The sequence below is a fragment of the Thalassophryne amazonica genome, chromosome 1 (genome assembly GCF_902500255.1).
Source record: "Thalassophryne amazonica chromosome 1, fThaAma1.1, whole genome shotgun sequence".
NCBI classification, from domain to species: Eukaryota; Metazoa; Chordata; class Actinopteri; order Batrachoidiformes; family Batrachoididae; genus Thalassophryne; species Thalassophryne amazonica.
In genome coordinates, this window is record NC_047103.1 from 148,825,980 (window position 1) to 148,851,034 (window position 25,055).

Consider the following 25,055-nt stretch of genomic DNA (forward strand, 5'->3'; position numbering starts at 1 on the left):
TGATTTTATTTTCTGCTCCGTACGTCTGTCACCTCGCTTTCTGATTGGCTGCACGTCACATTCAGCAGTCTGTGCTTGTTTTAGTCGGAAGACACAACACACAGCGATATCGGGCCATAAAAATCCAACATGTTGAATATCCCGATTTGCGAGCGGAGCGCTCCTGACACCCTTCCGAGCAGATCAGAGTGCTCTTAACACACCACACACGGGAGGAATATCTGATAAGATTATCTTTAGCGTCATTACGATTGTCAGGGCGTCCTTAAGATTGTCGGAAGGGGAAGATCGGGTCAGATATCGGCCTAATTATCCTGCCGTGTTAACCCGGTCTAAAAGAAGATACATAGCCCACAACATGACTCAGATGTGCAAGAGAAGACTGATCAGGTCGTATTTATGATTTAAAATTTCTGATGCCCGATCAAGTCATTTCATCTATCTGTCCATATGATCCAAAGTGTTATATTGTTGCATTCGTAATTCTAAATGTTAAACTTGTCACAGTTTAAGTATAAGCTTTTCTTCTTTCTTTTTTTTTTTGCCAGACATACATTGAGGACAGTTACTATAGTAATTTTTGATTACTGAATGGAGGCACATGGTAGTAACCTGCAGGCTCTTGAAAGAATGTGTGCAGCCACGCATGCTTTTCAACGGGTCTTAATTTACAAAGAGAGTGCTTTTCTGGTCACATTAGGAAGGCTGGACTTCAGCCATTTACTTTGACATTCAACAGAGTACAGTGAGTCAAGGCTTTTCAGGGAGCACATTATGTTGCCTCACCGTGGATTATTTTTTTCCTTTTGTTGTACAGTCACACTTGCAGAACAGTCTGATTCCTGACCAATATCACAATAAAATCCATTTTATGTCCTTGATTAGATGGTGAGGCAGCGGAATACTTTGTATTTCTTATCTTGACTTGCACCTCACTGCTAAATTTGCCTTTATACAACTTATAATGCAATAAAGAGGGACTAAGACTTTCTCTCAAGATGCACATAAATGCACCATAAAACTTTAATGCATGTGAATTAAATATGGTATCTCACAAACCTAATTTGAAGCACTCTTGGACCAGTTAAGTTGGTTGTTTAAAAAATAAACCTGGCCGAAAAGTGCGTTTTCTATGTCTGAGCGGATGGGTGTATCATACGTAGGGATGGGTATTGATAAGATTTTATGTATCGATTCCGCTTATTAATCCGATTCCTTTTTTGATACCTCTTGTGAATTTTCTGTGTACTAAAAGTAGGCTTTACAGGTTTTCTTTGTCAACAACATTTTATTGAGTCTTAAAGTAAATAAATATGAAATTGGTCACTGGATCCTTAAACTCTGGACATAATAAACTCTACATGGTGGATCCTTGATCTCTGGACATAAATAGAAATAAACAAAATCTGTAGTTTTTGTCAAAAGTATTTACATTCAGATATTATTGGCATGAATGTCTTTCCATATATCTGAGTTGAGCTCTTGCAGCCAGCTGTGCTCCCGTCAAGGCGTCTCATTTTGGGAGGAAGAAAAAAAAAAAATTTTACTTGATTGTAGTTTCTTGTCTGTATTACAACGTTTGGAAAGAGGTGTCATTTTATTTAAAGCGGCGATTCTTTTGAAGTTATTAATTCAGGCCAGACTCTTTCGGAAGAGAGTGGCGCAGTTTTTGGAGCTGTGCGAACGGAACAGAAGACTATTCTCATTTCTTGACTGGAACAAGACGAGTCCCAGTTAGTGACTTTAATACACAAAAGTGACTCACAATTGACATTTTAATGGATTTGAGAGGGGTTAAGAAGCGGTTAAGAAGAACTTGCCTCTTCTGAAGAGCAGCGAATCAAAGAACCAACGAAGCAGCAGATCGAAGCACTGCTTCATTGGTTCAAGCTTCAAAGTGGAGTCACGCTGCAGAAGCCGTTGATTACAGAGCCGCTGCAGGGTCTGTAATCAACGTAGAGAAATGATCAAAAACAACGGCCGCTCTGAAGGACCGATAAGGGAATTGTTAAGCAAAAAGGCTATTGATGTCAGTGGATCGAATCAATTCTTAATGATACCCGAAAAGAAATGGTTCTTGATACCCATCCCTAATCATACGGGACAACATCAGTGTTCCATAGCTGATTATTTCAAAGATCTCGCTAGCTCTCACCACAATGTAGCAAGCCAAGCTTGCTTGTGAGCTGCCACAGTGGCAAATATAAACATAACCTTGAAATTCTGGCAGCGCTACTGGTAAAAACTAGGGCTCTTGTTCTTTTGTAACCAACAAAGGTTAATACCTGCCTCCTGGTGTTCTCGGGACAGCATCGAGGTAGAGAGACAGGCACCTCAGGAGCCAGGTTTCCCCACTCAGACACGGGTGAGCAAGTGGCACAGGAAGGGCATGGACAGGCTGGAGAGATTAGGAGAGTCCACCTTCATCTGCACCTGCACCTGGCATGTCCATGCCTGCTGTGGAGCCCAGTGTGGGTGATCCTCCATTAAAACCATGCGTCTGCTTTTATATAGTAGGGAGGTGATGGTCTAGTGGTTAAATGTTGGGCTTGGGACCAGCCTGACCAGAAAATCACTAAGGGCCCTGGGGCAGGGTCCTTAATCCCCTAGTTGTTCCTGGTGTGTAGTGAGCGTATTGTATGGCAGCACCCTGACATCGGGGTGAATGTGAGGCATTATTTGTAAAGCGCTTTGAGCCTCTGATGCAGATGGAAAAGCGCTGTATAAATGCAGTCCATTTACCATTTGGGAAGTTAAACGAAACCAGACAACTTTTGGCACTGCTGAGTCATTAATTCAGGGCCTTTTTCAACATCTCACACTGTGGGGGTGGGGGGGGGGGGGGGGGGGGGAGGCAATACTTTTTTCACCCAGATATTAACTTTGAAGGAGCAGATTTGAAAATGAAACTGCAGGTTAACCCCTTCTAAGCCTGTATATCCCTTCGATGGGAATTTTTTTTTATATTGGTGAGATACTAATGAGCCAAAATGAGGCAGGTGGTAGGGGGTTAAACATCTGCTAAAAAGAAAAGATAACTAAAGGGATCATATAGCACAAAGCAAGTGATACCGTGATACAACATTATCAATGCTGCATTTGATACCGTGGATCATTATATTCTACTTCATAGGCTGGAAAATCATTTTGGGATTACTGGGAGTGCCCTTGCATGGTTGACGTCATACTTGACCAGTCGTTCTCACTGTGTTTTGTACAGTAACACTAACTTTAACCTTAGTGACTTGAGATTTGGGGTTCCACAGGGATCCGTGATAGGCCCCCTGCTTTTCTCCCTTTCTATACCACCCCTTGGGCACATATTGCATGGTTTTGGGCTTACCTTTCATTGCTGTGCTGATGATACTCAGTTATACATGCTGATAACTGCTGATAACCTCATTCACATAAAATCCTTAGATGATTGCCCTGCATCAGTGAGAAGTTGGATGTCTAGAAACGTTTAAACTCTGATAAGACTGAAATGATGGTTCTTGGTCCAGTGAGACATCAGCATCAATTTGACCAGTTAACGCTTAGCTTAATTATTATTTCAAGAAGCCATGTTGATTATGCACTAACACATGATAAGCTCATTGGGGTGGTAATTGCTACAACAGACACTAGCTATGATGTAATTTTTTTTCTTTTGTCTGTTACGCCAGTTGATCTAGATTTGTGCTCACTGACTCTCTGGATTTGTACTCATCGGATGTGCACACCGTGTGTGTGTGTGTGTGTGTGTGTAAAAGCAACATGTTGTGGCTCTTGACAAATGGAGTGCTTGTGCATGAACAGCTTTCAGGCTTGTCAGTTGGTGATTGTATCCACATGTTTGGAAGTCTTAAGGCACTTGACACTTCCATTTATCTTTCAAGATATCTAACATATTTTTCCCAACTTGTCTAAATTGGGATCATATATTTGGTTTAGCTTTCTTCAGGTCATTGACCAGGTCCTCCTGTGTAGTTCTGGGCGTTGTTTTGTCACAAATGCATGAGTTTGTGCATTTTCCGGTGTCACAGACTGAACAGTTTGCCCCTAAAAATCGGTTCCCCTTTTGCATCTGCACATGGATCATATGGGACCACAGCAGCACGTCTGAGACAGAGACTCTTCATCCAAAGCGATCAAATGGATTAATGGCATTATTAACCATCAGATGAAGGTAAAACCTCTTAAATCATTCTAAAGTCAGCTTTAAGCAGAAACAAGGCCGTTTTAAGCAGAAACTTTGCGAAATTCCATGACACTTTGAAATGACCGAGGCGCAGTGAACGCATCAGCTAGCAGCTTGTTTAGCCGCTGCGCTCTGATCACATCTGTCTTTTGTGATTAAATCATGATGAATTTATGTGGAAATGATTATTGTACAAAAGCTTCAGATATGTTGCTGAGATGGATGATGACTGGAGTGCAGTTTTAAGCAGAAATGAGGTTTTAATCCATGAACTACGGCTAATGACGCATGCGCAGATGTGAAAGGTGGGCCGATTTTTAGGGGGACTGTTCAGTCGGTGACACTGGCATTTATTCACAGAACCTACTTCGGCTTTAACAGTCATTAACTGAGCAGTCTCAGAGCTCCGATAGGCTGGGGGAAAAAGCCTAAAACAGTTTGATTCATGACATTTTTTTCTATTTGAGTCTAAAACTGGTCAGTTTGTGTTCTCACTTATGGACTGTCCCGTTGTACACATTGAGAGCGGATAATGCAGTCTCTTGATGAGCGAACACAGCTGCCGTCACTTTGTTTACCAGCCAGTATGCCAGTGTTCTGCTGGCTTCCAGGTTTAACTACGTCACATGCATGTACCCTCTGTAGTCATGTCACCAGCTCATGTCTGTTCTCAAACTTCCTTGATAAAGCTTTCAAAACTTCAGTTTTATCTCTGCAGTCTGTGCTGTTGTCTCCACCAGCAGACAGCTGTGGTTCTCTTATCAAGTGGTTGTTTGGACGTGTGTGTGTGTGTGTTTACAATATTAACACAATTTTGTTGATGGATGGCGATTAAAGTGTTGACTACATTTTGAAGCAGATCCATATTGGTTTCCCCCTTGTTTTTTAAGGATTCCAGGCCTGGAAAATAATTCCAATATTGGAAAGGATTGTGCAGTGGATCCCTTTTCAGCCACCTCAAATATAAACATTTTGTGTTATGCCTCCATACAGGGGTGGTGTGCTTGGTTTGAGTGAGGAAGGTTCCCGGTTCAAACCCCACCCCTGCCACATTTCTCCATGTAATGTGGAGCTGCGACAGAAAGGGCATCTGCTGTAAAACGTACCAAAATTAACCTGCAGATCCACCTCTGATCTGTCTCACTAATGTCCATCTTTTGCTTTTTGCCACACTGCTTGTTTTACTTCTTGCTGAAAGTAGGAAACAAATGGCGAAGAGAACTTTAAGCATTTGAGATGGTGGCTGAGGTGACGAGACTTATCACCTAAATTTATTAGTCATGTGTGTTTGCCTACTTAAAGCTACAGGCTCATTTGTTTCAGCAGGTCTGTCTCTATTTGCCAAAGGGAGATGATGGTCTAGTGGTCCAGCCTGACTGGAAAATCACTAAGGGTCCTTGGGCAATGTTCTTAAACCCTTAGTTCCTCCCGGTGTTTAGTGAGCACCTTGTGCGGCAGCACCCTGACATCGGGGTTAATGTGAGGCATTATTGTAAAGGGCTTTGAGCGTCTGATGCAGATTGAAAAGTGCTATATAAATGCAGTCCATTTACCATTTATTTTATGTATCAGACATCAGGTGCCGGATGAAATTTGGACCCGTGCAACCAGCCCTTCAGTAAAACTACCTGTTGAGGTGATCAATTGTAATCTAAACCTGCACAGTCTTGGCCCTTAATAACACACTGTTGTCCACCCCTTTTCTAGATTATGCCTACTGGTGCTAAGACGTTGTTGTTAAGTGGATTTCAAGCAATGACAGTACTATCATGCAACTTGATCATACGCTGTAGTGCTCATTTTATCTATAGTTATTTCTACAAGAAATGTATGGAACACGTCACCATGGAACCATGGATCCCATTAATTTGGTGTTGTCTTGCAGACTTGAAGAAAACCCTTGCAGTTTTGCTGGATAACATTATGCTGAGGCTGGGGAAGCTTGAGTCCAAGGTGGAGAACATGTATAATGGCACAGGGGGCAACCTCACCAGTGGCACCAGCACTGTCACACCAAGTGCTGCCAATGCAGAGAAAGTTAATGTGGCAGGTAAGGCTTATTTTTCAATTTCTGTTGTGTGGGCAGGTGTTAATTCTCACCATGTGTGCATGTGTTGGTAATGGAGTCTGAATTTGCAGCCTAAGACATCAAGGAGCTTTGACAAACACAACAAATATTTGCCTACTCCATTTGGAATTTTAAAATGGTGCAAATTTAGCGATCCGAAGCATGTAGTTCTGCTATAATAACACACAAGATCCTGAAGAATCCATAGCTTCTGCCAAATTGATACTGTAGAATAGTGGGACAGTTAACACTCAGTGACATTTGAATCCATCCCAGGTTGTCCCAGAAAATGGAAGGAACAGGTTGGCAGGTTCTAAACTGGTGTGAGAGCGTCGTGAGACAAATTGTATCCAAAATATATGAGTTGATTTGGTGTCCAGTTTATCACAAGCTGAAGGGCTACTTTTATGAGTTGACCCGGTCAAGATAATCACTCTGTCAACTCACAGGAGTATGTTAGAAGAAGAACTCTGTCCCAAATACCATTTGTTCTGTAGCAATACTTCACATGAGCACAGATGTGCACACAGATGTAACCCAATTCTTAGTTTCTGCACCTCTGTGGTGGGAGCTCTGTAAACCAGTATCTTTTTTTTTTCAGTTAAGAGGATGGGTTTTAGTCAAAGGTTTATAGGTATTATGCAGCATGGATATTGGTCTTTATCTCATAAGGTCACTTCTTGAAGGTTCATTAAAAAAATAATACTGGATCGTGTTGTATCTCAAATGTTTCTTCTTCTCACAAATGTAAGTTTGTCTTCTGTTTTTTAAGTTATCATGTACAAAACAGATGGGGAAATGGAGGTAATTACATAACCTTGGCTTTCCTGTCAGTTTGTGTAAGTAATAATGAACTGTCCCACAGTGCAGTATGTTGTTGATCCCCCCCCCCCTTCACCTCTGATGCTAAATGAGATTTTGTTTTGGTATCAGTTTTTCCATTCTGGGCAAGAAGGGTGAAGCACTAATCTCATTGTCACATTGCTTTAAGCAGAGCTCTTGTGTTTGCAGGAACTGTACCTGTGACAAATGTAAATAGATCTGTTTCCTGCTAAAATTCCACCTGTACCCATGAGAACAGCCATTTGAAACCTGAATTCAGGTCATGCTGACAGAGGCACCCACATCTTGCTTGGCAGTGGACTAAGGCCCCAACACTCTTGGTCCTCACTGGGTCATGTCTCCCGTCTTTGAGTGGGTGGCAGACAGCACTGTTGCCAGCTTTACTCCTCCCTGACTGGAAAGCAATTACAGAGATAAAAATCTGGACAGTGAAGGGAACACGTCTGCCTTTCACAGAGGTTCCTATCAAGATGGTGCACAGCAGCAGTCCAAGGACTGCACCATTTCCACCCCAGTTGTTTAAATTTTCTCAGCCAAGTACTTTATCTTTCAGGGCCCAAACCTTGGGTCTTGCAGTACCTGTAATGTATACTTGAATTATTCTGACAGACCGGGGCCATATACATCAACCTGTGTAGATTATAATGTGGCTGAAAAGTGCTCAGGGAAACACCGCACAAATGTGTGTTTTTTATATATATATATATATATTTGTATTTATTTTAAATAAAGAGTTAGTGATCTTTGGATGAATTTCAGCGAGAGACTTCTCACAGTGACATAAATGTTTACTCCGACAGTTGACTTTAAACAACTATATAATGACTGAATGAACAAGTGTACACCTCATAGTAAAACTGGTTTCAACTCATTTTAATAGCATTACATTATAGTTTTGATTTCCCTCGTTTCCACTTGCATTACAGACTCAACATGCAGAATCACATTCTGAGCGTATGTTCTTATGGCCCAGTCACACGGCACTTAACGAAGGGCAACGAAGCCCAAATGAAACAAGAAATCTGGACTTTCTTTGACTTTTGTTGGCATCGTTTAACCTTCGCTCAGCTTCGTTCATGCAGCTGGTGTTTTGTCAGGATTTTTAAACTGTTGAAAAATTTGAACGAAGGGTAACGAAAACCTCAAATTGTCCGCATTTCATTTGTTGTTGTTCTTGACGTTTTTTATTTTTTAATTGTTTACTTAGTTTTTGTAACATTAGCATTTAAGGTGACTTTGTTCAACCAGCTGAATGTTTTCACACAGTGCAGAAGCCGGTTTGTGAGTGCTACGTTCATGTATTGTCGGAAATTACAGGGCATGCTCAGCCTGTTTGCTTTTTTTTTTTATTTTATTATTATTATCTGGGTGGGGGGTCAGCTTCAGTGGGCTTAGGCACCTTATATAGGCCAGAATAAATCTTTTGTATGGATACAATGAATTATTTTGCCACAAGCAACTGCTGAATTTGAAACAACAAAACAGTTGCATCATTTCTGACGGTACTTGAATGCAGTGACAGCTGCAGCTCCTGCCTGTGCTTATTTTTCCTTAAATATAACAATATGAATGTAGGAATGACAAGCCAGCCCTTATGTACATGTGGCAACAGGTAGATAATTCAAATGATTATATAAAGAGCTGTTCTAGAAGACAGAATTCACATTGTGGATCAGTGGCAGCTGGTGGAAATAACGGCACATGGCGAGTGAATGCACGTTCACACGGATCGATCAATTTACTGCTCTGATATATTCAATCATCTTTACACTTATATTTATTCCCCGTTTTGACAGTTTTCTGATATAAATCAATGTCTGGCTTAGTAATGTAATGCAGTGACCACAGCACACCAGTTTTTTTTTGTTTTTTTGTTAATTGGAGCAAGACGGAGCACGCAGTGTGTCGATAGACAGTGAGGATTCTGATGATGAGATGATCTCTCTTTTGTTCTGGACGAGGAACCAGAGCAGGTGGACCCATCAACGTGCACACAGATCTCCACAGCTTCTGTTTGCAGTTTCTCCAGGACTCAGGTGCTATGAGCTCCGTCCCAGCACTAAGTCCTGGAACTCAGAGATGCAGACACAAACTGCTCCAGCTGTGGCTCCAGATGCTTTTCGTTTAAAGCGTCGAGATCGTTAGCTTTGGTTTCGTTTAGTTTCGTCCCTTTTGCGCTGTTGCTTCGCAGGGTATTCGGTGATAGAGCTCTTTTGCCCACCTTTTCTCAGTGAGTTGACTTTTTTTTTTTTTACTTCGTTCAGGAATCGTGTGCTGTGTGACTGGGCCATTACTTAAACCTCTTCCCACCCCCCACCCCAAATGGATTAATGTTGGATATGTTGTGCATGTGACTTGTTTGCACTTCTTCTTCACGGAGAAGTCAGTGAGTTTGTCATCATGGAAAAGTATTAAGATTTTAAATTGTTTGTTATGATAGCAGCATGTATTACAAGAGACTTAAAATTAAATGCAAATATTTTTTGGGACCTGGTTTGACACTGTAACTAATCTGCTCTTGTAAAGCAAATATGCCATGTTACTTAAATGCCACTAGAGGCAGGTGGAGTTGTAGATTATCTCTTTCAAACAGGACATGAATGTTTAGTGTGTGTGTGTGTGTGTGTGTGTGTGTGTGTGTGTACACAGTGCATCCGGAAAGTACTTAGAGCGTGTCACTTTTTCCACATTTTACGTTACAGCCTTATTCCAAAAATGGATGAAATTAATTTTTCCCTGAAAATTCTACTCCTATCCCATAATATGATTTTTTTTTTTTTATTATTTTTGCTATTTATAAAACAAACAAACAAACAAGCTAAGAAATCACATTTACATCAGTATTCATATCCTTTGCCATGATGCCCAAAATTGAGCTCAGGTGCATCCTGTTTCCACTGATCATCCTTGAGATATTTATACAGCTTAATAGGGCAGCACAGTCTCATTTGAACCCTGCATGATATCGTGGGATTTGACCACTTATGGGGACAGCCGCTCCCGTTGCCCAATATATACACAGCCTAACGTCGCATGGGAAAATGGTGTACCGGTGTTGTTCTCAGCTACAGTCACCGAAGCAGTCGTGAAAAGTGCAGTTTTTTTTTTGTTTTGTTTTTTTTTCGGTTCCCAGTGGAGAAGAAAAGACTAAGCAAATGTGAGGCGTCGTGTCGGGAAGTGTTAGCCTACACGGCTAACCAGAGTACCTACATTCTCTCGCCTGCACAACTACCTCGACACGTTTGAGCTCTGGGTCGTAAACAAACCGCAAACACATGTCCCACTTTCCACCACAATGTCACTCTTTCTTTGTACTTTCACTTTCTTTGTGTGTAATTTGCCCAAAAATGCAGAGAAAGTGCCATGTTTCTGTCCCTGGAAGCAGAGAAATTGTCGTATGCGTCATATTGTACCCCTTTAGCGCCCGCCCTCAAACGAGACGGCGCTGCCCAATTGGAGTCCACCTGGGGCAAATTCAGTTGATTGGACATGATTTGGAAAGGCCCACACCTGTCTACATATAAGGTCCCAAATTTTACTGAGTAAAATATACTCGCCAGGATAACATTTGGTCCCAGCCCAAATAGAGTTAAATATACTCCAGCACAGTGTAAAATCAACTCTATCATGCCGTGAACGACTCTTAGTGGAGTTGAAAAATGTGATTTGACAAGACCGTAGAGCTGATTTCACTCTATAATAGAGTATCCATTTCAGTGCTTTTGACTATCCTACAGGGCAAACCTTAAAAAAAAAAAAAAAAAAAAGTTCTTTAGCGGAACACAAGTAATTACACTTTTACTATTGAACATCTTGTGGCCTTCCTTGTTTGGAACTGCGGTTCCATTATGTTCTGGAAGGTTTGTTTACTTCCTCCGTATATAGATCAATACTTATAAAATACACATTTGCACACAAACCCACTCAACACTAATAACCTGATGAAAGACAATGTTGTTTTTCACACACATTCAAACACTCAGAAGTCCCTTTTTCTCTCGACCCTACAGTAAGTTGCAGATCGCTAATGTCATAAATTATGCTTTGAAAGAGGATGCGTGGGTAAAGATGATGGATGGGGTGAAAAAAGCAATTGGAATCACTAGTTTAATGGTTTATAGTTTTGTGTTTTTACATTCAATTTGCATATCTTTTTGTACATTGTACATCTATATTTTAGCTTCTGAAAAGCCACTTCTAACAGGACTTTAACCTTGAAATTTTTTTCCAATGTAAAAATTTGTGGAATTGGAAACTAGTGTTGGTGAAGGTTTGCGCTCTGAGTGTGGTGCTCTAGTATTACCTTTTCTATAGATGACTGTGCCTTCCAACAGAGTATTTATACAGTATGGTATTTTTACTGTTTGTTGCTTTATCAGTCAGATGGTACACACTCCTGTACATTTGTTATCCGTTTGCTGTCGTGCGAGTACATTGATGTTGATTTCCAAAAAATATATATATATTTGGACTGGTTGATACTATAACATTTGCTCACATGACTGCAAATCATGTACTCAAAATGCCTTGATGTTAAAGATGGTCTTGTGGTTCCAAGCAACAACGGCATCATAGGAAATTGTACCTGAACACATCGTTTCACTAGCATGACACAATGATGGGAGTTTTGAATATGCCCAAAGCAGTGGACATCGAATGTGCTGATGTCTGGTTGAGGACAGTTGTGTTCTGTTGGCACATACCAAAGAGTACAGTCCTGACCAGATTTCCTATCAGTTTAGCTTAATTTCAAGTCAGGTCATCCATGTGACACAGCCAACTTTGATGTTGGACAGTAGGCTGTTTATCATGCATTTTTTACGTCATGGCTGTCAACCACAGTTTTAATGACTATTTAAAAACTGGTCTACAGAGGCAAAATTGGAAAATGTCACTGTTCAGATACTTATTGACCTGATAATAACACATGCTACTGCTGTGAGTACTGTATTCTATGTAACATGCTGACTTTCTTTGGCACCTGGATCACTCTATGAAGGAAAGAAATGCACTTAAGTTACCATTTTTATTTTTTGTAATTCCTGTCAAATGGCATTGTCCTGTTCTCAAATCACCAAAATTTGGTTCCTAGATTTTTGGATGTTCCTTTCAATAAGATGACTGAACACTTGATCCGAGTACTCGAACCCTATGTCTATTCCCATTGCAGACAAAAGCATTAGTGTTTCCATGAAGCAATCATCAGAAAAATGCACGCTACAACTTAGATCCATTTTGTAGCTCTCCCACGTTCAATGTAATGCGCATATTCTGGCTGTTGTCTCTCTTCTTTGAACACGTGGCCACAATGCACCGACAAGGCATATTTCTGTGCTGAATGGCACCTTTTCTTAGCAATGTCAAAGGTCCAGTGTCTCTGCCTTCAAGTGGGAGCAAACGAAGACTTTGAGTGACGTTGTACACACCTCATGGCTTCAACAGGAACCTGGAAGGTGAAATTTGTGCGGGAATCTTTAAATCTTATAAAACTGTCAAATTGTCAGTTTATAGCATTTTTAGTATATTTTGAATTGGTACATTATCTACCATCTTGTTGTGTAAAGCATAACAAACCTTGTCATTTACACTTTAAGTCTTTAAACAACTTAAAACTCAGCATCACCTGCTTTCTATATAACATAACTTATTTTTTCCTGCTCATTTGGCCCCAGTTTTAGAAATGGCACTCTTCTGACGAGGTTAAGGGTCAAGCCCAGTGTGATTTTATAAGTCCAATGTCTTATGATGGATTACAAATGAAGATGTAAAGGGCATATTGCACTCCAATCAACATTATCTTATAAAAGAATTATATACCATATTGTGAATCATTACTTCCAACTCTTCAACTTGCGTGACTCCTGTAGCTGATAAAAAATGAAATTGGCCATACAGCATCTGAAAAATGCACACAGATTCAGAGCTGTTTTTAGCCATTAAAGTAACGTAACCTAAAGTGCTGAGCATTACCTGCCTGAAGGACAGTCCACTTCATGACTTACACCAGGACACAGAGTCAATCTGGATTTTTTTGTCTCCAAATGTAATGTGGGTTTAATTTATCAAATCTAATTCTTGTATTTTGCGATCAACATTTGTCTGTCTCTGCCTCTTTGTAAACCTGCTGCATATTCAGAAAAAAACAACCATTGCATATGCCTCAGTAAGACTGAATAATGATTACACGCCTTGAAAGTGGTGTCTGATTTCACTCCCGTTGTGTTCACGCACAGAGCCATGTAGGAGTCCACTGTTCCTTTACAGCCTTCTTTGGACATGTCTTGGTAGCTTTGCTTAGTTAGCCATTGGCTTAGCCAATAAGGCAAAACGGCTGGAAGCTGATCCACATCATGGTTCTCCTTTTAACAGTGATCACTCGTTGTCCGACTGTCTAACACGTGTTCACAGAAGTGGGTTCCTCAACGAGAGTCCCACATGTAGCATCTTAGCTTGGTGTGACGCCAAAGCACAAACCACAACACTGCAGATTCCACACTTTTGAGGGGGGGGGGAAACATGCTTTATTAGCATTTACAAAGGGAAAGGATCAAATCCGTGGTTATATCCGTTTGTTGAAGACCATTCTCATGCTGTGGTCAGCTTCACTTTTGCTCTGTCCCAGAGGGACTCCTTAAAAAAAAAAAATTTAAAATAAAACCTCTCACTTCCCTCCTCAAAATATTATCTTTGGAAAATCTGTCCACCTAATAAGCAACAATAGTCGTGTGACTCCATCCTTGCAAAACACTCATCTTAATAATTTTGATGTATTCACGTCAAAGTTTGTAAAAAGTACACACAAAAAACACAGATTTCACACTATCAAATATTAAATTTTCCCTAATTCATTTTAAGGGTGTGACCTGCGATGATGTCATCAAAATTCATACTCCTCACAGCTTCAGGTTTCAGAGGCAGGTGAAATCATGCTGATTTCCCCATGTTTTTATTTCTTTGGGCATTTGGCACCAAAAATAAAATGAAATACATAAATATTTTCGTAATTCTTTGTTTATAACAGTCAGCTCATTTGACTTTTTTTTTTTTTACTATATATGATATGCACTTTAAAAACTTGTTTCTCTTTATGTTGCCTTACCTCCACAGGTCTCAGAGCATCTTAAATATTAATCTGCCTTTTTCTCGTAAAGTAGCAGGAAACGAGCAAAGATTGGTTCTTCTACTATGACTTAGTGTGGGCATAGATATTTCCAGTTGCATGTGTTTGCTTTTACCTGAAAACTTTAAAACTTTGTGCACAAGTATGAAGTTATGCCACATTTTGTTTATTTCATATATATGTATTGCAGTTGGGTCCCTGGAGGTCCCTTTTTGTTGGAGTGCAACGGAAGCTCCTATCACACTGTTGTAAACAAACAGCAAGATATTGCAGTGAGCTTTGCTTTTATGTTTTCTGTCTGGAGCTGTACAGAGGCAGCTGAAAGAGGCTTGGTGAAATTTTGTTGTCTGCACTCGGAATTATCATAAAGCTGTTCTAAAGTATGCAACATGCACCACCTTTCAAATGTTTATGATGTAGCAGGTCTAGCAAAGCAACAGAAATGGCATCAGAGAAATTCTGACAGTCACAAATGGTATCTAAAAAGAACAAAGCCCCCTCCCCCAAACCATCACCAAAAAGTCACCACCACTTGCAGTAGTCAAGCTAGTCTTTGTCTGTCTTCCATGATATTGTGGTACAATTACCACCACTGAACAGGCTTGTTAGAATATGTAGGTTGGCTGTATACTAATGGTCTGTTGGGATTTTCCAACAGCTGTAACTGATCAGGGCCAACAGGCCTTGTAATTCTGACACTTACAAATTGATTTCTGTACCTACAAGTCAAGGTGTGTGATACCAACAGAACAGAAATGGTGATGTAACCATGTATGTGTTTCACCTTGGCAGAGTAACACACTTCCATCTTTGCTTTTACTGTGGGTGGTTGGAATAAAGTTGGGAATTGCACTGTATTCACTCTGTTAAATTTAAACTTTTATAAAGAGCCAAGATTTCCATGTGACTGGGCATCTTATGATGATTACTTGTCTTATGGACTTTCAAGGCGTTTGTTTTTGTGCCAACAAAGTAATTCTGGTTGATTTTACAATGTGTACATCTTAAAACATGTGAGAGATTTAAGCCTGGGTCCCACTGAATAATGAAGGATGAATAATGAGCCACGCAGCATGTTTTCTTTGCTATGAGAGGGGTTCTTCAACTATCGTGGGAGGATGGTGGCTCTGAGTGACTCTGAATCATTATGAGTTAACGAGGCTCCTCTCTGAGCATGGCGCTAATTTCAAGATGTTTATAATTTAGCAACAACGGCGTGGGGCAGTTTGTGTACGAGATTTTAGAGGCATGTGCGTGGTGCTTACGAGGCTGCTAAAAGCCCATTATCCGTGCACCTGGCAGCTACGCGTGACCTGAGAGGCTATTTTTTTTTTGAGCGGCTGCCCTCTTGCGGACACAATTCCACCCCGTCTGTGTTCCAGACGCTGTATATAAAATAATTATTCTGTAGGATTAATCATTTTCTGCCAAACCTTGGATGCTGAAAACACCTCTAATCACTTTGGAATCACAGAGGACCGTTTCATCTGAACGCTTTTTTTTTTCCTCTTTCCTGCTCCATATGGAATGTATTTTGATCAGCTTAAGGTAACCATTTTTAATGTTTTTATAGCTTGATAAAATAGTTCCTGTTAACATATGTCTATGGTTGATTTCATATCTTGTTAATGGATCACATGAGCTCCGCTGTGTATGCACTGACGAAGTGATCCATCATGCTCCAAATGAGCATTTAGGCAGAACTCCAGGTCACAAAAGAGTGATTTTTCAATCAATATTGGACAGACACAAAGTTAAAATTTGGATGACTGCATGAAAGTGGATGTGTATTTAAAGCCGCGGAAGAAATGACTCCTTTGAAGCCGCTAAAAGCAGCGCAGAGCTGTGCAGCAACACAGGAGAGCACGCAAAAGACAGATTTTGAAGATATAACAAAAAGTTAAAAGTTGTATCACGGTGACTTGTAAGCTGCGGAAAAAATAAAGAATTTTTTTTAAGTGAATCGCATGTGTATATAATTAAAGCGGCCACCTCACTGTGTATGCAGAATGGCACCACGCGCAAAAGAGCGATTTTGCAGAAATAAACGGATGAACACAAAGTTAAAAGTGGGATCACGGTGTGAAAATGACTGTATAAAGCCAGGAAGCCAGTGAGAAGGAGCACAGAGGCGGCTGTCCATGAGCAGAGAACAGTAGCTCGCGCAAAAGAGCGATTTTGCAGAAATAAACAGACGAACACAAAGTTAAATGTGGGATCACGGTGTGTGTGTTTAAAGCCGTAGAAGAAATGAAGCCACTGAGGAGCACAGAGGCAGCTGTCCAGGAGCCCTTAGTTTGGTTCTAGCTGGTCTGGTGCATTACAGGTGGACAGCAACCTGGTGCACTGCTCACAACCGTGGGTCTGTACTGGAGTATCTATTTTTGGACTGCATTTAAAAATGTGACATCTTTCAATGCTCCTGTGAATCTGTGAATTGAAAACCCACACTTTAAAGGTACCAGGTGTGGAGGGCTGGAGGTTTGGACCAAACCCAGGCCTAAACGTGCCCCGACATTGCGTTATCATGGTACTATCACGGCACTACGTGGCTTAGCGTGGCTGATGCGAGCCATTTGAGGCTGTAATGACAGGTCGGTCGTGGCTCGCTAGAGGCTGCTACGTGGCACGTGTGGGGTACAGAGTGGCACAGACACCTTAGCAGTGGATACGTGATAGATGAGAACACGGGTCATTCTTCGAGTAATCTCTGACACACCCATGTGTGGCTCATTATTCATGGCTTATTACTCGGTGTTGTTTAATGCAGAGAAATTATACTGTATTTCTTGTCTTTCTGTTTTTCTCTCTAAGGTGCAACTCAGAGATGGGAGTTGTATTTGTGCTGGTGACCCTCCTGTCCTGTGCACCAACAGCATTTCCTGTATATTTGTTTTGTGAATTGTTCTGTAATTTGTCTGTAGCATGGCCCAAGCAGAGGGTCACCCCTTTGAGTCTGGTCTGCTTGAGGTTTCTTCCTCAGAGGGAGTTTTTTTCCTTACCACTGTTGCTCTGGGGGTTAGTAAGGTTAGACCTTACTTGTGTGACGTGCCTTGAGGCAACTTTGTGATTTGGCGCTATATTAGAACCAATATTTGAACCAGTATTTGAACCAAGATGGCGCCACGTGAAGGCGCCCTGGTATTTGGTGCTCCCTGTTTTGTCTGTTTTTGTGCAAAAATCATGTGTCATCGTGCTCCTACACCCACGAGGAGCTTCTAAACATCAGATCAACACCCACGGACATTACAGCAGTTTTTTTTAGTGCCTGCAGCTGAACTGGTTCAATTTTTGTCCAAAAGAGTGAGATGCCGGCGGAGAGGAAAACGAGCTGGAGCTCTCGTGCGCCTCAAAGGGGCACGCGCACGCCCCTACCTGGGATATTTCTCTCCAACGTCCGCTCACCCGGCAATAAGATGGATGAGCTGGCTCTGCTGATGAAGAAGAATAGAGATTTCTCCTCATCTTGTGTACTGTGCTTCACGGAGACGTGGTTAAATGCACAGACACCGGACTGCGCGCTCCAACTAGAGGGATTCCAACTCCTCAGCGCAGACAGAGACCGAGCACTCTCCGGTGGAAAAACAAGAGGTGGAGGACTCTGCTTCTATATCAACAACGCCTGGTGCTCCGATGTGACTGTGATTTCCCAACATTGCTCTCCCTCAGGAATATCTCTAATCTAATATGGAGTTTAACTCCTTCATACTTTGCTCCATGTACGAGGTCTGTGAGAAAAGTATCTGACCTTATTTTTTTAAAAAACCATATGGATTTGAATCACGTGTGATTACATCAGCCAAGCTTGAACCCTCGTGGGCATGCAAGAGTTTTTTCATGCCTGTCGGTGACGTCATTCGCCTGTGAGCGCCCCTTGTGGAAGGAGTGGTCCAGCCCACTCATCGGAATTCCTTTGTCTGAGAAGTTGCTGAGAGACTGGCGCTGTGCTTGATCAAAATCTTTTTAAAAACTGTGAGGCACATCCGAGTGGACACCATTCGAGAAATTCAGCTGGTTTTTGGTGAAAAATTTAACGGCTGATGAGAGATTTTGGATTGTTACTATCGCTTTAAGGACTTCCCACGGAGCGGGACGTCGCGCAGCGCTCCGAGGCAATGTCGTCATCCTGTTTCAAGCTGAAAACCTCCAAATTTAAGCCTCTGTTGACCCAGGACATCGTGAGAGAACAGAGAACTTTCAGAAGAGGTCGGAATCAGCAGTTTATCCGGACATTCCACTGTTAAAGGAGATTTTTTTAATGAAAGACGTGCAGACGGATTGGCGCGTCGGCTCGCAGCCGGCACGGTGCGCCCGCCACAGGAAGAACATCTCTGTTGGAAGCCTTAAGGACAAGTTGGAACATGCCCTGCTGTTAAACAATTTCTCAGATACTCACTCAACTGAAAGCCACCAAAAGCCGCCTGGATTTTAACAAATGGTTATCAACACGGAGGTGTTTTTCCTGTGGCGGGCGCACCGCGCCGGCTGCAAGCCGACGCGCCAATCCGTCCGCACGTCTTTCATTAAAAAAATCTCCTTTAACAGTGGAATGTCCGGATAAACTGCTGATTACGACCTCTTCTGAAAGTTCTCTGTTCTCTCACGACGTCCTGGGTCAACAGAGGCTTAAATTTGGAGGTTTTCAGCTTGAAACAGGATGACGACGTCGCCTCAGAGTGCTGCGTGACGTCCCGCTCTGTGGGAAGTCCTTAAAGCGATAGTAACAATCCAAAATCTCTCAACAGCCGTTAAAATTTTCACCGAAAACCAGCTGAATTTCTCGAATGGTGTCCACTCGGATGTGCCTCACAATTTTTGAAAAAATTTTGATCAAGCACAGCGCCAGTCTCTCAGCAACTTCTCAAAGGAATTCCGATGGGAGGGGTGGACCAGTGCTCACTCAAAGCCTGCCCATAGGCGAATGATGCAACCGACAGACGTGAAAAAACTCACGCATGCGCACGAGGGTTCAAGCTTGGCTGATGTAATCACACGTGATTCAAATCCATTTTTTTTTTAAATAAAACGGTCGGTTTCTTTTCTTGCAGACCTCGTATATTCCACCGAGCGCAGACATGCACGAGGCCAAGCACGCGCTCGCGGATCAGATTATAAGTGTGGAAAGATACTTTCCGGACTCCCTTGTTATAATTCTCAGTGATTTTAACAAAGGGAATCTGTCAGGAATTACCAAAATACAAAGAGTTTGTTAAATGCCCGATCAGAGAAGGGAGCACGTTAGATCATTGTTACACGACAGTGAGTGGCGCCTACCGCGCGGTGGCCCGTGCATCTTTGGGACTCTCAGACCACGTGATGGTCCACTTGATCCCAGCGTACAGACAGAGACTAAAACTCTCTAAACCTGTTGTGAGGACATCTAAAGTGTGGAGCAATGAAGCTGTAGAGGAGCTACGCGCGTGCTTGGGCACTATGGATTGGGATATGTTTGAGGCTTCAACAGACAGTCTAGATGACTACATGGACACTGTGACGTCGTATATTAATTTCTGTGAAGACAGCATCATCCCACAGCGTACCAGGGTGAGATATAACGACGACAAGCCCTGGTTCATACCTAAACTCTGGCAGCTCCGTTGGCAGAAAGAGATGGCTTTCAGAGAAGGAGACAGACAGCTATAGAGGTGCAAAGTACAGATTTAGCAAGGAGGTGGCAAAGGCTAAATCCATGTACATTTCACGTCTGCAGCAAAGGTTCTCTGCCAATGACTCGTCCTCTGTGTGGGGGGGGTTGAAAGAGATTACCAATTACAAGCCCAAAGCACCTCGTTCTATTGACGACTTGAAGCTGGCCAACGACCTGAACGTCTTCTATTCACATTTTGAAGTCATGGACTCGCACCTCCCCACCCCCCACGCAACTGGATATTCAAACACTCTGGACCTCTCCCCCCTCCTCCCGCTGCTCTCTCGGTCCAAGAGGAGGATGTGAGAAGACATTTCAAAAGGCTGAATCCACATAAGGCCCCGGGCCCAGACTGTCTCTCTCCTGCCACCCTGAGACACTGCGCTGATGAGCTGGCCCCAGTCTTCACAGGGATCTTCAACAGCTCCCTGGAGTCATGCCATGTTCCAGTCTGTTTCAAGTCCTCCATTATAGTTCCAGTCCCCAAGAAACCATGCGTCACTGGACTTAATGACTACAGGCCTGTGGCTTTCACATCTGTAGTCATGAAGACCTTCGAACGCCTGGTTTTATCCCAGCTGAAGTCCATCACCGACCCCCTCCTGGACCCCCTGCAGTTTGCCTACAGAGCCAACAGGTCTGTAGATGACGCCATAAACCTGGCCCTGCACTCCATCCTGCAGCACCTGGACTCCCCAGGAACCTACGCTAGGATCCTGTTTGTGGACATCAGCTCTGCATTCAACACCATCCTTCCGGCTTTGCTCCAGGACAAGCTTTCTCTGCTCCACGTGCCCGACTCCACCTGCAGGTGGATTACAGACTTCCTGACGTACCGGAGTCAGCGTGTGAGGCTGGGAAAGAACGTCTCGAACACTCAGGCTCTCAGCACAGGATCTCCACAGGGCTGTGTCCTTTCCTCTCTGCTTTTCTTCCTGTATACTAACTGCTGCACCTCCAGCCACGACTCCGTAAAGTTCATCAAGCTTGCGGACGACACCACCCTCATCGGACTCATTTCAGATGGGCATGAGTCTGTCTACAGGAGGGAGGTGGACCGGCTGGTGACCTGGTGCAGCAGCAGCAATTTGGAGCTCAACGCCCAGAAAACAGCGGAGATGATCGTGGACTTCAGGAAAGCCGCAGCCCCCCGCCCTCCCTCGCCCTCACCAACAGCCCCATCACCACTGTGGACTGTCACCGCTTCCTCGGCACCACCATCACCCAGGACCTCAAGTGGGAGTCAACCATCAGCTCCCTCATCAAGAAGGCCCAGCAGAGGATGTACTTCCTGCGGCAGCTGAAGAAGGCCAAGCTGCCTGCCCAGCTGACGGTGCAGTTCTACACGGCCATCATCAAGTCCATTCTCCACTCCTCCATCACAGTGTGGTACGCCGGGACCACAGCCAGGGACAGACACAGACTGCAGCGCATTGTGGCCTCTGCTGAGGATGTGATCGGCTCTAGCCTTCCATCTCTTCACGACCTGCACGTCTCCAGGACTCTGGGCCAAGCAGGTCGGATCACAGCTGACCCTTCTCACCCTGCACACGGCCATTTTAGTTATCAACTGGCACTGAACATTCTTGGTTGACCTTTAGACTAATGTTGTCCCATGGTTATATGACAATAAAACCATAAAACACTACAGTTAATAAATACATTTAGTACAGTAGAAGATTACTTTGACCCATTGTTGGCAAGGATCTCTGCCAGCCTGCCTGATTTATTCAACAGTCTAAATGTTCAGCCAGCAAACTGACATACATATTTTGTTACTTATACAGACACTCTAATAGGACCTGCCTGCTTATTAGTTCCCTTTATCCAGTTCTTGATTCTGTGAAATGACATTAATAAAATTGAACTGGGAGGAATCCAGATACTGAAAACCTGTAATTGCAGCCTGTCAGTGTGTGGTGTTTTTTTTGTTTTGTTTTTGTTTTTTTAAATTAAGCTTCATTCTGGTAGTAGTACTGCAATCACTTGTATGTGTGGTTGTGTATGACATAAGTGTGGAATTGGTAGGGATGGGTATTGATAAGATTTGATCTATCGATGCTATTATCGATTCTGCTTATCGAGCCGATTCCTTATCAATTCCCTTATCGATACGTCATGAATTTTGTACTAAAAGTAGGCTTTACAGGTTTTAAAGTAAATAAATATGAAATTGGTCACTGTATCCTTGATCTCTGGACATAAATAAAAATAAACAAAACTGTTTCACTTTGATGTTATTAATTCCAACTGGATTCTATCGTACTTGACTCGGCAGAGAGCCACGCAGCGTTTGGAGCTGTGTGAACAGAGTTGAGGACGATTCCCGTTTCTTTCTCGCAACAAGACAGGAGTCCCAGCTAGTAACTTTAATCCACACAAAAGTGACTCATGATTGACATATTCAGGGATGAAAGTGGTGAAAAACAAAAAAAAGCTGAAACCCAAAATTACCCCCCAACACCACCCGCACGAAAATGTTTCAATTCTAGGAGCTCTGAAATGCAATCTGGGACTATTTCCAGATGATAAACTGGAGTGAGTGCAGCATCCATTTTGGTCAGGGGAAACAGAAAAACAACTTTCCTTATTCAAATTCATTCCAGTAGTATTCTGCTCTTACTAGGATGCAGCAGTTTTCTAGCTTGGCAGATAGTTCTGGAGGAAATCACTGAAGAAATTAACACATTGAAAACATGGTTTGACCGAAACAAAGTGTCATTAAACTTAAATAAGACAGGGATGAAATGGAGGTGTAAGAGTCACTAGGTGTTCACAGGAAACACTTATTTATTTATGTATGTTCATTGTTAGTTGCTTTTATTTTTTTTCTGTTTCTATTCAGGTTCTTTTTGTCTTTCTCTAAAATTGTATATAAGTATATATTGTATATAATTAGATTATTAATATATAAACAAAAATAAATTTAAAAAATATTACAATTTGAAAACAAATGCACCCGAATGTGATGACAGCTGCAACTGCTTAATGCTAACTTTTAACATTGAAAATGGCATAGACATGCTAACGTGTTAGCATCGCTCCCGTTTTTAAGTTATAAAATACATCAACTGTTTCAGAAGACCATAACAGGTCGGTTTAATGTAAAAAAGGTAAATAATACTCAGACGTATGCTCTTTAGGGTTTTAGCGGGGGAAAATTAAGCAAAAGAAAGAATAAACAAAGCAGTAGATCGAAGCACTGCTTCGATTGGTTCAAGGTTCAACGCAAAGTCATGCTGCAGAAAAGTTGATTACGGACCCGCTGCAGAGTCTGTAATCAATGTAGAGAAATGATCATTTTACTGACAAACACCCCCCAAAACAACGGCCACTGTGAAGGACCGATAACAGAACCGTGAAGCAAAAAGCTTATTGATGTCGGTGGATCGAATCATTTTTTAATGATACCTGAAAGGAACCGGTTCTCGATACCCATCCCTAGGAATTGGTGACTGGAGTTCCACCTGTCATTGTAAAACTAATAGACTACGCATAGTCAGTCATCGGCTTACATATTTATCTAACAATTACCTCCTTATCCAGCCATCACAACCCACTTTCTCAGCTCCTTATACAGCCTGAAATTTCCATCAAGCTGCACACTGATTGTCAATTCAGATCTGATATGTAGCATATCCAGATTGAATCTAGATATATTTTTTTAAATTTATTTATTTATTTTTTTTGCATAGTCTGAACTGTAAAAAAAAAAAAAAAAACAACTTCAAATGTGACACCGCCCCCCCCCCCCAAAAATTGATTCTGACCACATATGGAGGTGTTTTTAATCCTAGTTGATTTCAACAGATTCTTCTTGGTCTGAATGATCTGATCCCGACAGTGCCTTTTGTATCACTTGCAGCGCTCCTGTCGACAGCCAGCGCTGCCGTGCTCTATTCCCTCTGCAGTCACTTTTCACTCCACTGGAATAAAACCACTGTGCTCACTCAGTGAAGAATCCACAAAGTTCGACGTGAGGCATGTTTGCAGAGACATGCTGTCGGGTGACAGTCGTTGTTCGGCACACACGCATAGACATCACCCGACACATCACCTGCTAAAGTATTACAGCACGGTAAAATGTGTGCATATGGGGTATGCATCGCCCCTTCATTGCCTTTAATTTTTAAATGGATTGCATCTGGAAAAAGTTTAGTCAACCTCTCACACAGGCGTTGCGTGACAGAGGTGTGTATAGCACCTGCCACTATCGTCACAAATGCGTCATGACTCGCCATAAACTATGTGACAGAACCATATGGTTGCTGGCACTCGCTACGGTGTGTTGTTTGGTTATGACTAAAACACTCACCACTCAGCTACACTAATCTCATGGTCTCTCCTTACACACCACTAACACTCCATGTGTGTGACACGCTGGAAAGCACCAGGTTGTTCAGAAACCTCAAATCCCTGATAAAAAGGAAAAATGGACAAAATTGAGAAAACGCAGGCCAGGAAGCAGGAGACGACACTGAAGGCCGTGCACGGGCAGACGTAACATGTCGCGCATGCACTGGCAGTCGCTGGTATTAGTGGCAAGGTCAGTTGTGTGAGCAGTGAGTACAACACAGCAGTGGTTGCCACATACATGCCTTCTATGTGAGAGAAGCCATATGAGTCATGTTTGAATGGTTTTGCAGTTGTTGTCCCTAACAAAAGCTAAAAATAGTACATAATCCTGTTTGTCCTGTATTCATAGTTTATACTATATGTATTCGTTTAATATTTATTGTGCAAAAAGACCAGTGTCTGTGCATGACATTAAACAAACACTATAATTAAAATATTTAGTTTCAGGTATGTCCACTAAGAAGGACATGGAAAGAATGCTGAAAAAAACTTGATGGAACAGAACAAATACTGTGTGTGTGTGTGTGTGTGTGTGTGTGTGTGTGTGTGTGTGTGTGTGTGTGTGTGTGTGTGTGTGTGTGTGTGTGTGTGTGTGTGTGTGTGTGTGTGTGTGTGTGTGTGTGTGCGCGCGCGCGCGCGCTAGTATGTATTCACCTGTACCGCGAGGAAAACCCTCACGGTAGCCGGGCTAGTAAGCCTTCCGGCTCTTGGCGCCCATCCACTTTCTGCGGAGCTTTATCCAATTGCTTCTTGAAGCCGTTAACTGAACTTGCTGTGACTACGTGGGCAGGGAGCGAATTCAATTATAAAGCTTCCAGTTCACCTTTACCTGGATGTCTTT

The 25,055-nt window shown here is 42.4% G+C and overlaps 1 protein-coding gene across 1 annotated transcript in view; it reads left to right on the plus strand.

The window, feature by feature from the left end:
- mgat5 (alpha-1,6-mannosylglycoprotein 6-beta-N-acetylglucosaminyltransferase) overlaps positions 1 to 25,055 on the plus strand; it is a 160,469-nt gene that overhangs the window by 15,015 nt on the left and 120,399 nt on the right. The window contains exon 2 of the mRNA XM_034175756.1: positions 6,066 to 6,230. Coding sequence (XP_034031647.1) covers positions 6,066 to 6,230 — 165 coding nt within the window. The remainder of the gene's footprint in view (positions 1 to 6,065; positions 6,231 to 25,055) is intronic.